This window comes from Melanotaenia boesemani, chromosome 13, assembly GCF_017639745.1.
Source record: "Melanotaenia boesemani isolate fMelBoe1 chromosome 13, fMelBoe1.pri, whole genome shotgun sequence".
In the NCBI taxonomy this organism is placed as follows: domain Eukaryota; kingdom Metazoa; phylum Chordata; class Actinopteri; order Atheriniformes; family Melanotaeniidae; genus Melanotaenia; species Melanotaenia boesemani.
In genome coordinates, this window is record NC_055694.1 from 29,788,755 (window position 1) to 29,803,480 (window position 14,726).

Here is a 14,726-nt window from a genome sequence, read left to right on the forward strand (position 1 = left end):
AGTCCCATTCAGAGTTACTGTTGTAATCTAAAGTTGGGCTAAATGCAATTTATATACCTGTTAATGTTTGGTGATTACAGCTGTGGACTACACAAAAACATAACATGGTTCTTCCCACAGAGGCAAATAATTGAGGTTTGAAGATCCTCCTGGTCTTTTATGATGTCTGTGTGACTAAAAGAAAATACCACTCTGCTGCTGTCAGTCAAGCAGCGCTGTGGAAATCAAACCCCACAGGAATGTTTCCATTTTTTTAACTATAACCCTGACCCACAAAAGGGAGGGGAAGATTTTATATATATGTATAAAAATTTTGTCCATCCAACAGTACAGGTGCACAGCAGAGTGTTTTGCATGTTGCATCTTTCAAACTGAAGCTGATAACCACCAATTTTACTAACTAAATGCAATATCTTTCCTTCTTAGAGTTATACTGAAAAGTAAATTAAAACAACTCAAATTTTATTGACTACTTTACCTTTCCTACACTAATAATCAGGATTTTTTTTTATGTTTTAAAATCATACACACCAGACAAGAGATTTTCTCAAACACGATTACTCAAAAGTTTACTGTTTTTAATCCTGTTGTTAATCCTTTTTTTAAGCTTCTCATGTCACTGTGTTATCCTACCAGCTCACTCATTTGAGTCTTTGTGGGAGAACAAATAAATAAGACAAATCAAATTTATTGTGCTTGTACAATAGTAGTGATTTCCCTGACTCATCAGCTTTAAGCCCAGTCTGCTGGAAGCAGTGTTGGGGGATGTGATAGCACCAGATGTCAGGATGTAATAATAACCCACAAGCTCTATGCCCTCTTGGCCTTAGGGGCTGAGGCCTTGCTGTCACTGAAATCCACACAAGTCAATTTTAGCCTGAGAATAGTCTCTTAGATGACTTGTCAGTGAGGGCATTAACAAATGAGATGTTTCTTTCTAAAAATAACTATGACATTCTGGCTAAGGTGCGGCTAGTTTTAATGACAGCAAGTGGCAGCAACTCTGACAAATGCTAATTTTAGCTAGCAAGTGCTAACATTACCAGGCTAGTGTTAGCAATAAAAGTATGTTAGCCAGGTTATGTTAGCTAATGTTATTATTATTTTATTAGGTCAAGGTCAAAGTAAACTATCATCCTACTTGGGGAAATTCATGTGGTCATTGCATGTGTCAAAACATCTATCTATCTATCTATCTATCTATCTATCTATCTATCTATCTATCTATCTATCTATCTATCTATCTATCTATCTATCTATCTATCTATCTATCTGTCTATCTATGTATCTATCTATCTATCTATCTATCTATCTATCTATCTATGTATGTATCTATCTATCTATCTATCTATCTATCTATCTATCTATCTATCTATCTGTCTGTCTGTCTGTCTGTCTGTCTGTCTGTCTGTCTGTCTGTCTGTCTGTCTGTCTGTCTGTCTGTCTGTGCATGTATATGCCTGAAAAAGCTTTTATTGATCAAAACCTGTCAGAGCTGTTATTTAGATAGCTCAGGATGAATAAAGGCTGTATTTTTTTTTTTAAATGTGTGTTTTATTTGAGAGCAGAATTGCTTGTTTGTGCTGTTGCTCAGACATTTTAATGGTTTAGATCAACATTTACCATTATAATCAACACTTCCACAGTCAGATTTGCTGTTGCTTGTACAGATGTGTCAGTGTGAGAGTTTCTCTTTGGCTATGATTTGATCGATATCACTAGCATGAAAACACAGGAGCCAGCTCTCAAATCAAAAGCATGCATTAGCAGACAATCTCATTGTTTGTGCCCAAAGATGTACCATAGCTTTGTGGTGTATCTTTTCTTAAGCTTTCACAAATGATTGTTCATAAATCAAAAAGTGGATAAATATTGGTCTGTGGTTTGTAGGGCTGCAACGATTAGTCAACGTTGTCGACAGTAGTCGAAAATAAATTTACCTGTCAACTATTGTCGGCAAAAAAAAAAAAAAAAAAAAAAAACCTACTGACTTGCACGTGTGCAATAAAGTCCACCAGGGGAAAAATATGGTGGCCTGCTAGGGAACAAAATGGCGGCAGAGGATGTCAAAAGTCTGAAATAACTTCACGTTAAACTTACAAAATAAATGAAATACATGTGACATTTGTAAATTGGACTTTGCATACCACGGAAGTATGTTTGCAATACTCGAACATTTAAAGACGAGGCACGTCTGACTTACATAACAACAATATTTCAAAGCTAAAAGTGATATTAAATCCATTTAATAATTATGAGATACATAATCCGATTGGTCGACTAGTAGTTTTATAGTCGGTGACTAATCTACCATCAGAATAGTCATTAGTTGCAGCCCTAGTGGTTTGCAACTTGAGCAAAGAAGAATTTACCATCTTGAAATGTTGAGTGCTTTTAGAAAATGTGACTTTTGATGTGACTGGTAAAGCCATGGAACAATAACGTCAACAGGATTATGAATGTCTTTACAGATTTTTGCTGCAAACCCTCCAGTAGTTTCTGGTTTTGGTTCAGAGCAAAGTGGTCATCATGTCGCTGGCCGAAAGTCACTGTTTTTATCTGTGCTGCAGTCAGACTTACTCCCTCTTTCTGATGTCTCAAGGTACTTTCCAGGGTCAGTTCACTGGTGGGATGCGACATGGCTATGGTGTTCGTCAGAGCGTTCCCTATGGCATGGCAGCAGTTGTCCGCTCCCCACTTCGTACCTCCTTAACTTCGCTTCGTAGTGAGCACAGCAACGGCACTGTCCTACAGCAAGATATCCCTGTCATCACCACCACCAATGCCTCAGGTGAAGAGACACCTGTCGTGACCCCGACCCACCTGGGACCATCGCGTGGAGGCTTCGCTCTCACTCTCCAGGTGGACCCCGAGGCCGTGAAACCCAAGAAGAAAGGCCTTTTTCGCCGGAGCTCTCTGTTGGGAAAGCTGAGGAAGTCTGAGTCGAGCACATCACTATCCAGCCAGAAAAGCAAGATTAGCTTCCTGAGAACGGAATCAGCTCTCAGCTCCAATGCCAGCGACACTAACTCTACCATCAGTGGGGATGAAAGCCTGGCCGGAGCTGAGGATTTCCCCCCAGTGGAGGCTGACATTGACGCTACCACCACGGAGGTCTACATGGGCGAGTGGAAGAACGACAAGCGTTCAGGATATGGAATAAGTGAAAGGTCCAGTGGGCTGAAGTATGAGGGCGAGTGGCTCAACAACCAGAGACACGGCTATGGCTGCACCACGTTTGCTGAGGGAGGGAAGGAGGAGGGCAAGTACATGAACAACATGCTGGTCAAGGCCATGAAGAAGAGGGTGATTCAGCTGAAGGGAACCAAGATCAAGCAGAAGGTGGAGCGGGCAGTGGAGGGCGCTCAGAGGGCTGCAGCCATTGCCAAGCAGAAGGCAGAGATTGCTGCTTCCAGGTAAGGAGATCATAAAGCCAAATCATCAGTTTTACCTTTAAGAAACCCAGAAAGTTAAAAAACATTCTGTTTACTTCAGAATGATGAAATATTTTGAACCTGTTGCTCAAGTTAAGCCTCTATCCAGAAAGTTAACCAGAAAGACTCATACTTCAAACCACATGCTGCTCACCTTTGTCAACAACGCCTCTCCCTAAAAAATGCCTGAATGAAAAGTGGACTTTGAAAACAGAGAATATGTTTGTGGATGTCTGTGTGGAGACAGTGAGGCTATAATAAAAGAATACAATGTAAGAAGACACTTTGAAGCGAAGCGCCATGACAAACGGTAGAAGAGATAACCGTTTTAATTAACACATTAAGCGCCAGAGTTTTTACATTTTTTAAGGTAAATTTTAAGCAAGAAAAAATGTTGACTAAGAACCAGAGTTGCCATGAACCAGTTTCATGGCAGTAAAATCTCTCATCATATATATATATATATATGTATATATTAATATACATTGTGAAAGTTATAGAATCAGAAAAACTTTCAGTGCAGTTTAAATTTTTGCATTTTTCTCTTGCTATTACAGGGTATTTTCATTTTTCAAATGAGGAAATTATTTTTGCTTGTAGAAAATGTTTTCACTTAAAATTACTCTGAAAAAATGCAGATAGAGCCATAACAAATAAATGCAACAGACTTGAACAGAGTTTTTTTTTCATTTATTTAATGATTAATGTTGTTTTATAGGCAATAACTAATATACTTCTTTAGTTCCAGGTTAAATGTGTGCAATAAGGTAATTTAAAAAAGTTTTTAATAAACATTGAACCAGGCCGGCCCTCAACTTGTTCCAATTTTTTCATTTTGGGTGGCTGTGTATTTGAGTTTGACACCCCTGAGTTAGGCTATGTCAGTGTTTCCCTATCCAGGTCCTCGGGACCCCATGCCCTGCATGTTTTAGAAGTAACCCTACCTACAACAGGCTGTACAGAACTTGATGATGAAGTTCATTAATTTGAATCAGGTGTGTTGGAGTAGGAACATGTCTAAGACATGCAGGGCAGTGGGTCCCGAGGACCTGGATTGGGAAACACTGTGCTATGTGGGTATTTTGTCTCCTAAGCCCCCGGCCAGATTAAGGCAGCATCAGTGTGCAGGATTATAGTGTAACACTATCTGCGTCTTCAGCGTTAAGTATTGAATGAATTTGGCTTGTAAAAACAATTCAGGGACAACTTCTGGCTCAAACATATGATGCTGTTTAATTCTTTGCTTGGACCTGGTCACAACACAACACAGCATCTCTCCTATTCAGATATTGAGTATATTCTCACATTTCAACCGTATCACTCCGCCTCCCCTCCACTACAGTAGTAGCACAATATAGTCCCAAGAAATGTGAAACTTCTGTTTACCCAAAACAAAAATGAATCTCATCTTACAATAGTAACGTGCTCAGTAACATTTTATCCTCAGTAACAGTAACAGTGTTGTATTGATGGGAAGAGTAATTAGTTAGATTACCTGTTACTGGAAAAAGTAACGCCGTTACTTCCACCACTGGTGAGGAGTGATAAGGGATGTCATAACCTAATCTTACTTCTTCTTACTTTTACAGTTGTCAGTCTAGTAGCCCTGAAGATACAGCCGTCAGCTATCACCAAATACGTTTCTCTCTTCTTCTTTTGTTGAGGGAAACACACATCTCTGTTTTTAAGACGGAGGAGTTTGGCCAGAATCAAACATACCAGACTGAGAGAAGACTGAGCTGTAAACACACTGTGTGTGTGCTGGAAAGTTGGACATTTTAACATACAATGAAAACTGTTTGCTTTTTCATGAGAGTAAGAGGCTTTACTTTGTGCAGCCATGACTTTGTTGTCACTTGCACTGCTGGAGGTCACCTGCTGCCTTCTGGGACATAACCTGTTTATTTCCAGCCAGTCATGCCAAGTTTACAGTGAGCTGGCCACATGATTGTATTTTCTGCACTGAAATATTAGTTATGTCAATTCAGTGTCGATTTTTTTCTTTCTTTGTTTTTAAATAAGACCAACCGTCCCAAAACATTTTTTCACCACAAAAAGCTTTAGCCTTTTTTTCTAACCAGTTACCATGTCTACGTCTATGTTTTTGAGGTTTTTACATGCTGGAAGACATATTTATTTGTCTTGCCAATCTTTAACCAAGAAGATTCCATAGAGATCACAGATCTCTTTTTCAAGGAGAGAACAATGCATGGGAACCACCTTATTTAGTTGAAAATACAAAGACACATAAAGAGGGAGCACACCGAGAAGACTTTTATAAATCATTTTGTACCAGTGTTTTTTTTTACCTGTCATTGTGTCATTGTTACGTATTTCGCCTTTAAGTAGTTTATAATGTCGGGGTGCCACAAGTCTGGTAAAAACTCCACGATATGGTCGGACAAATTAAATCTATCTAGTTTCCTTGTATATCGAACAGTCTTCTGCTGGTGAACCACATTATAAGGGACCACAATATATATAAATGACATATTTCAAGTCTCTAAATTACTGAAATTAAAACTGCTGATGATAATAATATATTTTATTCAGGAAATTTTTATAGTGACATATTAAATATAAATAATTAAATCACTTTAAAAATGGATGGATAGTAACACATTATCGCTGAATATAGAGACGACTGAGGTAATAATATTTTTATATTATAATATATATATATATATATATATATATATATATATATATATATATATATTATAAAAAGGAAGATGATAAATACATAAAAAGTGATAATGCAGTTACTGAAAATGTAAAGGAAATCAAAGTCCTGGGTACAAAACTAGATTATAAACTCAGTTGGAAGCCCCACATCAGACACATACAAAACAAAGAAGCAAAAAACATCACAACCATAAATACAATAAAGCAGCTTTTAGATTACAGTTCACTCCATATTCTGTATTGCTCATTAGTTCACCAACTGTATAGAAATCTGGAAAAAGGGTAGTCCTTATCATACAGAAAGTTGGGTTTCTTAATCACACAAATTCTGTTTTTACTATCAGAGTTACTTAAATTTCAGGACCTGGTTCATTATCGTTCAGCACAGATCATATATAAAGTTATTAAGCATTTACTACCACTCAGCATCCAAAACATTTCAGCCAGAAAGATGGAGGTCATAATTTACAGGGAAATGAAATATTGAAAATGCAGTTGGTGAGAATCTCAAGTTTTTGTGTGTCTGTATGTGGGGTTAAATTTCAGAATGGCTGGGGGACAAACACAGGTAATGTCCAAATATACACTTATTTATTATTATTCTTACCGATAAGAAGGTCCAACACATGCACTTTCCCCCCATGTTTTAAAAAGCTTTACATAAATGTGGCCACTCTATGGTCTTCTCTCTGTGTCTGTGCAGCGCTCTGCCTCCTGTTGTTCCGTCACCGACTGTTTTCTAGTACCGTCTCTTATGTTGCGTTTATTGTTCAGCAGATAAGGAAGAAACTAGCGGTTTGTGTTCCACACCTGCATACATTTATGATAGAAAGGATTTATACTTCAGCTATGCAGAAAAGTCTAGAAAAGGGCCAGGCAGGGGCACTGACTAGGAAAAAGCTGGCACAAATTAGACCCTTTTTAAGATCTAGATTTTTAAGATCTAGATTTTATGTAATATTGAACTGATCATTACACCTAAAGAGATCATCTTATGTAAAAGAAAAAGAAAAAAAGTGAAGAAAAACAGCCAACAGCTGTTTACTTTGGGTGATGCTGCTGTAGGAATTTTATCACTGCTGCACAAAGATAGATCATCAGCTTTATCAGAGTGTCTTCATTAATAGTCAGCCTTCACATCTGCTGGTTTTATGACAGATATTATCACGATGGAGACGCGTAATGAGGTGCGGCTGTATGAATTCTGCATTATGATCCAGAACATGATAGACATGATGCAGAACAACATATATATTCCATGCTGCATTTACTTACCCTTGGACATCTGACATTTACCCAAGGGAAGGTCAGTTAACACTAAATATTTGTAATCATTAGCTTTTGCTGTTGATACAATGAAGTAAAATCAGGTAAATTTCAGGCATCGTCACAAATGATGATTAAACATGATTGTTTTGTAAGCTGTCATTAATCGGATTAAAATCACTTGACAGCCTGTCGTTCCGTTCATTCATACAAAACAGGTGAGGTGGAAAACAGATAAGTTTTCTTAGTTCTCTCTTCCCTTAAAGACTTTACTTTAAAGAATTAGGATTGAGCTGAATAATTTTAAATGCTTCTAGTAGCTAGAAATTGTCTCAGCAGGTGAGTCTGAAAAACAGTAGATAAGCATACAGGTGTATATTTAATATGGCAGCTCAAAAAGTGTGTGTTTGAACGTTGCCCACTGCACACATTTTGCATACACCCTGATGACCAGCTCCACCGGCCACCACAACACCGGCACACTACAGTCCCTCACCGGCGAGCACTGAAATTTGCTACCTGGTCTGTGGGAAACACTGATATCTTAACGTGATGTAGTTTTTTAGTGTTATCGTTTTCCTTCCGTGCTGCTGTCTTCTGTCCTGCCAGCTCCCTCGTCACTTCCCTCCTCAGTTTAAAAACAAAGCAGCTGTCGCGTTATTTTGTGCTGCATTCACTGTAGTCGGAAATCAGTGATTTACATTTGTAAATGTCAGATTTGCCAGAATTACCAACACTTCAATTCTTCCACAATGACAAGTTGGTAATCTTTTTTCTTAAACTCCAACACAACACAAATATATATATATATATATATATATCCATTTGTTTGGAGAGAAAAACTCTTCTTCTGCCGTCGTGTCCAACTCAAGCAGCCTCTTCTGCAACCCTCACAGAACCGAAACAAAGCAACACAAGTGGAAGCATGCAGGAGTCGTGTAAATTTGTTTTAAAATGCCAAGTTGGGTAAGCGCTGAAAAACAAGAACGTTGAAAAGCTGAACGCAGGTGGCGGAAAACAAAGCTGCAGGTTCACTAAGAGATCTATAATGAGAGACTAAGGATTTATAGTCTGGAGCTGAGAAATGCAAGACGATCTTTCTTTTCTGACATCATTGCTAAGAATAGCAATAAAGCTCGTTCCTTGTTCGTTACTGTTAACAGGCTAACTAATCCTCTTCTTTCAGTTACCCCAGAACTTGTATCCAACCAGGCCTGTAATGAGTTTGTTTCTTTTTGTACTGACAAAATTAAGAAAATCCAGCAGTTAGTCAGTGCTTCCATGCCAGAAGCAGGACATATGTCCCTGTGTCCACTCAGAGACATGAAGACCATGACACACTTTTTTCTAATCAGTTCTAAAAACTCGGATGAGTTCACTGACCATCTGAAAACCACCACTTGTTGTCTTGACACCCTGCCTACCAGGTTTTTTTTTAATAATGTTTCAGGATGCATGGCCTTAGATATCTTACAGATTTTAAACACGTCTCTACAACTTCCTGACATTAAATAACTTTTGATGTCTACCAGTCAGGATTTCATCCACACCACAGCACTGAGACTATGCTAGTTAAGGTCCTTAATGACATCCGCCTGAGCACAGATAGCGGAAACATTTCAGTCCTGGTACTGCTGGATCTCAGCGCTGCCACTGGCCACAACATCTTACTAGACCAGCTGAAAAACTGGGTAGGACTTTCTGACACTGCAATTAGTTGGTTTGAGTCCTATTTAAAAGACACAAACTATTTTGTGTCTACAGGTAACTATAAATTTGATCAAACTAAAATAATGTGGAGATCCCCAAGGCTCCATCTTGGGGCCACTGCTGTTCAACACCTACATGCTCCAACTCACTCAAATCATGAAAATAACTAAATATTTTACCATAACTTTGCTGATGACACATAAATCTACATAACAATTTCACCAGGAGCACACTGATTGACTGCGTCGATAAATTAAAGATTGAGTCAGAACTTCCTTCAGTTAAATGAAGACAAAACTTAAATAATAGTTTTTGGAGCCAAGGAAGAAAGATTAAAAGTCAGTACTCAGCTTTAAACATCTAAGTTCAAAACTAACAATCCAGCCAGAAATCTGGGAGTTGTCCTGGACTCAGACCTGAATTTAAGCAGTTATATTAAGACAGTTGTGAAATCAGCCTGTTATCATTTCAAGAACATTTCAAGGATTAATGGACTGACCACATGAGATTTCTGGCTCGTAGGACTAGATTCTTGATCGGTTGCTGGACAGAATCGTTATGTGTGTGTTGTTCTGTGATGTGATTGTCGGAGCACACACAGTTCGACCAAAACTGTTAAATGTCTGATTTGTTATTTTTGTGTGTGGGGTCTCAAAAAAGAAATAAAAGGAATTACATAAAAACAGAAAAAGCTTAAATAAAACAGATATAATACAAGAAACAATGTTCCACGCCACGCCTTTAACTGTTTTTTAAAATATATCAGGACTGTCAAGGCAGCAACGGGAAAGCGGTCGAGTAAACTTAAACCGGCATGTCACTACTTCAAAAGAGCCATCTCCTCAAGTCTTGAAACAAGTTATTGTATCTGTGACCTCTAACTGTGGCGGGGAGTAAATCCGAAGCAGATATGAGGAAAAGCTTGACAATGTAAGGCTCTAAAGAAAGGGTGAAGATTTTAAAATGCATTCTGACATTCTCTGGTTACCAGTGAAGGGAGACTAAAGTAGGCATGATATGAACTGGTTTGTGTGTTCTGGTTTGTGTGCCTTGCAGCAGAGTTCTGGACAATTTGAATGTGGTTGAGCTCCTTCTACTTAAGCAGGCTGAAAGATTATTACATTATTACTAATTGCTATTACAGTAGTCCAATGCAAGGACTACGTCCTCATCCCTGTCAATCTGTCATTATCTACGTTTACATGGACAAATATCTCATCTATCTGATTGAAGTAACTCTGATTGGACATCTCAGCTGACATGTTTACATGGACACTGAAAAAGGTTTAAAGCACACCCCTCAAATGGATTGAAAAATCAGCCGACGTGTTTATATGATGCATTTTTTATTCTGATTGGGCCTTCGATCGGATAAAAAGTGCTCCATATAAACGCAGCTATTGTGTCCTTGAGCAAGACACTCCACCCTCCTTGCCTTCAGCGTCGGCGTCGCTGATGTATGAATGTTTATGACACATGTTCAGTGGTCGGAGAGGCCGTTGGTGCAGATTGGCTGCTGTGTTTCTGTCAGTCTGTCCCAGAAAAGCTGTGGCTGCACATGTAGCTAGCCACCACCACGTATGAATGTGACATGAATGAATAATGGATCAGCTGTAAAGCGCTATAGGAAATATAATCCATTTTTAATGTCAGTCTTTTCAGCTAGAAATCTAACAAGCAAATCTTCCAAGTCATCTATCATAAAGCCAAAATAAATATGGGTTGAAGAAAATGTGATAAAAATTATCTTTCCAGCTATTCAGAATGGTGTTAAATCTGATGCTTGGTGGTTCTGGGGATGTTTTAGGTCTCTGCATTGAACAATGTGACAAGATTGATTGAGAAATGATTTTCTGTTAGGTTCCTCATGTGCCACGTCTCCACTCTGTCAGCTGGGAAGTTGTACAAGCATGTGATGATAAACGAGTGATTATGAATGTTCTTAGGCTCAGGTGTATCGCTAACGAAGCTCCGTTGTTGAGCAAAGTCAGAGTTCAGACGTTAACATCCTCAGCTGCTCTGAACACAACAAACAAAACAGGTTCACACACGTCTTCTCTGACAGATTTATTCATTGCATTGTGACATCAAACCCCAGGAAATAAGCAGCCTGTCAGTGTTGGTGTGTGTTGTTCATACACACATAGTTTTTCTGTGACCAAACAAGGTGCTGGTGTTGGTGCTGGTGTTTCTGTCTGCAGTTCAGCTCAGTGTTTACAGAAGTGAGACACTGCACTGATAGATGGCAGACCACTGTCCCAGCAGATTGAAATCTAAATATTGTACTGCTTGGATAAGCAGACTGTAAGAAAAATTCAGCCTGTCAGTCCTTTAAGCTCACCTACAGCATGTCTGAGGGTGGAAGTGTACAAACAACTTGTAATTTACTTGCTTCGTGATTTATTAACTTCATAGAAAAAAGATCTGTGTTAGGAGGGTTGAGGCATTTCCATTTTATATCTCCAACCTGATCATCGACAGAGCTGTTAGAATTAAAATGGGACCTAAAAGCAGATCATAGATTATAAAGCTTTGTAGAATTTCAAAACATTATAATTATCCAGCTAACAAGCTGATTGCAGGCAGATGACAGCTGGAATCCTGGCAGACTGGGACAGAATGAATATTAATATTAATATTTAAAAGATTCCTTCTGGGATGAAAAAGTATGAACTTGAATGAACTAAATTAAAATAAAACTTTAAAAAAATAATTAAATGAAGACAATGCTGTATTGTATTGTTATAGTGTTTCAGAAATGAATGTAGATGTGTCAGAACAGATTGTTCAGTAATCTGATTACTTTCAGATAACTGATTTTGATTGTCAAGTGAATGCATTCAGTGTTTTATAAAAATAGCTGATAATCTGATAATGTCTCTAACATTCAAGGAAAATAGATGGTGTTACATAATTATCTTTAAACTAATCGATATCAAATTGAATCAGATTTAATCAAAATCAAATTGAAATTGTTGTAAATCGAATCAAATCGATTCAGGAAATTAATGACGATACCCAGTTTTAATATAAATATTAAGGCTGTCAAATTTTTTAAATTTTTATTCAGATTAATCACAGCATTTAAATTAATTAATCGTGATTAATCACCATTCGTGACTATGCCTAAAATTTGCCCTTTTTAAAAGTATTGTATCAACAGCAAGCGCCAATGCTTACATGTGCTCCCCTTTTCTTGGTCAGTGCTCCCACCTGGCCCCCCATCAAAACTTTTTTAACCCGCCCCTGCATATCTGAAGCATAAACCCCGTCTACCACAAGCCAACTACTGTGTTAGAGAAGATCCTGCCAAAAACAATATTTTGAGGTAAATATGTGATGGTTTGAACCATGAACCTCCAGTTACCTCCTTCTCAGGTCAGCTGAGACCTGAGACCTTTGGTGATCAGCTGATCACCGAAAGTCGGCATGATTCACAGAAGATGAGAGAAGAGGGAGGAAGCAGCTGCTGCACAAACATGGAGACTACCAGAGAGCCTCTAGGGCAGATGCCTATGTTTAAAAAACAAAACAAAAAAAAGCAGGATAAGTGCAGGCGTGGAACCCGCTAACCGGAAAAAGAGTGGATGTTAAAACACCCTCATTCTTCATGCAGGCGATGTCCATGGGTTAATCCATTAATGTTGTGTTTAGTCTCAAATCCATTGATAGAGAAGCCGGCTGATCTTTTCCATCTTGTCTCGCCAAGTCCATGAAATGACAGATGTATGGAGCTTGTCATACCGTGCATGCTTTAAAAGTATTAACGCAATTAATAACATAAATTAATTACTGCCATTAAAGGTTATTTGTGATAGATACATACATATATATATATATATTGCTTTCACAACGATGCACCGTCACAGACGTGATCTGGTGTGTCTGCAGCCCGGCGAGTTACTTTCTAAAATGTTTCCAAACCAACACAAAAGATCAAGCTGGTCCGTTATAGCCTACATGGTGTATGTACGTCACTTGAGGTGCACATTAATCTGTGCAAACCTACACATATTTTTCTTGTATTAGGAGTTACCACTAATGTGAAAAGTCTGCAACCAGCCCACAGTGGCAAACCGCTAAGACCGTTGAGGAAACGGTAACTACCGCTACAGAAAGGGCAAGTGCCATTGCAGAAACGGTAACTGCTGTTGTAGCGAGAGTGGCTGGCCTGGATCTTAACGTCTCTCTCTCTCTCTCCCCGCCACCACCCTCCCCTCGCCCTCCCTCTGCTTGTAGCTGTTGAGAACAACTGCACAAAACTGACGTTACTCCATCTGCGATCGACTAGTTTTGTCTCACGTCAGGTCCCGGATGTGTGGCACAAAAGTTTGAATTTCAGATCTGAATTTGAATTTCAGATCTGAATTTGTATTTCAGATCTGAATTTGAATGGAGAGAACTGAAACTGAACTATGAAAATGAATTAGGGAATGAATTTTTTCAAATACAAAAGTTTCAACTTTACAAATATACACATTCAAAAAACAAAGATTCAATATCAAATATGGTAATTTGGATTCAGTTTTTTAAAGCAATTATTCAAACAGGCATATTCAGATTCAAATTGAATGATTCAAATTCAAATATAAAGAATTCAGATTCGCTCCCCAGTGGCACAAAGCTTATCCCATAGAAGGCCCGATTTATGCTTTATGTTTGTAAAAGTCAGAAAGCATGTTTTACTTTTGGGAGCAGTTTCCCGTCCAAAAGTCACAATGTTTCACCATCTGCATGGGTTTTGACAAAGAGAAACGTCGGTTCTTCTTCTTTCTGAAATTACAGACAGAAAACGTCTCTTCATTTTAATAAAGCCGCTCTTTCCTGATTACATCAGACGCACCGCTGCAGCAGGGAAGGGAGACATGGACGCCATGTTTCTGTCATCAAAGCCAGCGGCCAGAAAAAAAAAAAAAAAAAACCTTAATGCATGATTAAAAAAAATAACAGTGTTAATTAAGCTTTGCGTTAATTAAGCGTTGTGTTAATTAAGCGTTGCGTTAACGTGCAATTAACGTGTTAACGTGCCCAGCACTAATATATATACACATATATATATGTTTGATTTTATTTTTAGATTTTTAAGTCATCAACTAAATAGCCATGCTCCAGCGGTCCTAAACATTAAAACCCAAACCTTTATTATATAATCAGATAGGGCAGGGCGATTAATCGATAAATCGACTTTTCCATTTTTGGCGATTTATTTTTATGAAAATCTGGATTTTTTTTCCATAGTTAGTTAGCAGCAGACTTAGCCCTGCCTCCACACCAGAACAGTGTTTGTCTGACTTATTTTCAGTGAAGTGGCCCTTCACTCACGCCTGGGATTTGGCTGTGTGTATAACTGCAGAGAGAAATGCTGCTCTCTACGAGATGCAGAAGTCAACTTTACCCACAAACTCTAGTTAAGAGACAACCTTCATCAGGGGAATTATTTCTGCAGTGGATCCTGTATGATAAGGATCCAGATGGAAAGAGATCACGGATGCAGTTGTGTTGCATATTTCTATGTAAGATATGAAGTTGTTTATATGGTGGAAAAGTTATGACATTATATGCTTTATTTTTGCTGGCATTCATTTATATAAATAAATAAATGCTTTTAATAGGTTTATTTATATTTTGTAA

General features: G+C 38.3%; 1 protein-coding gene across 1 annotated transcript in view; it reads left to right on the forward strand.

Moving 5' to 3' along the window:
• The window catches only part of jph2 (junctophilin 2), a 28,898-nt gene that overhangs the window by 1,443 nt on the left and 12,729 nt on the right, over positions 1-14,726 (forward strand). The window contains exon 2 of the mRNA XM_042004464.1: positions 2,603-3,416. Coding sequence (XP_041860398.1) covers positions 2,603-3,416 — 814 coding nt within the window. The remainder of the gene's footprint in view (positions 1-2,602; positions 3,417-14,726) is intronic.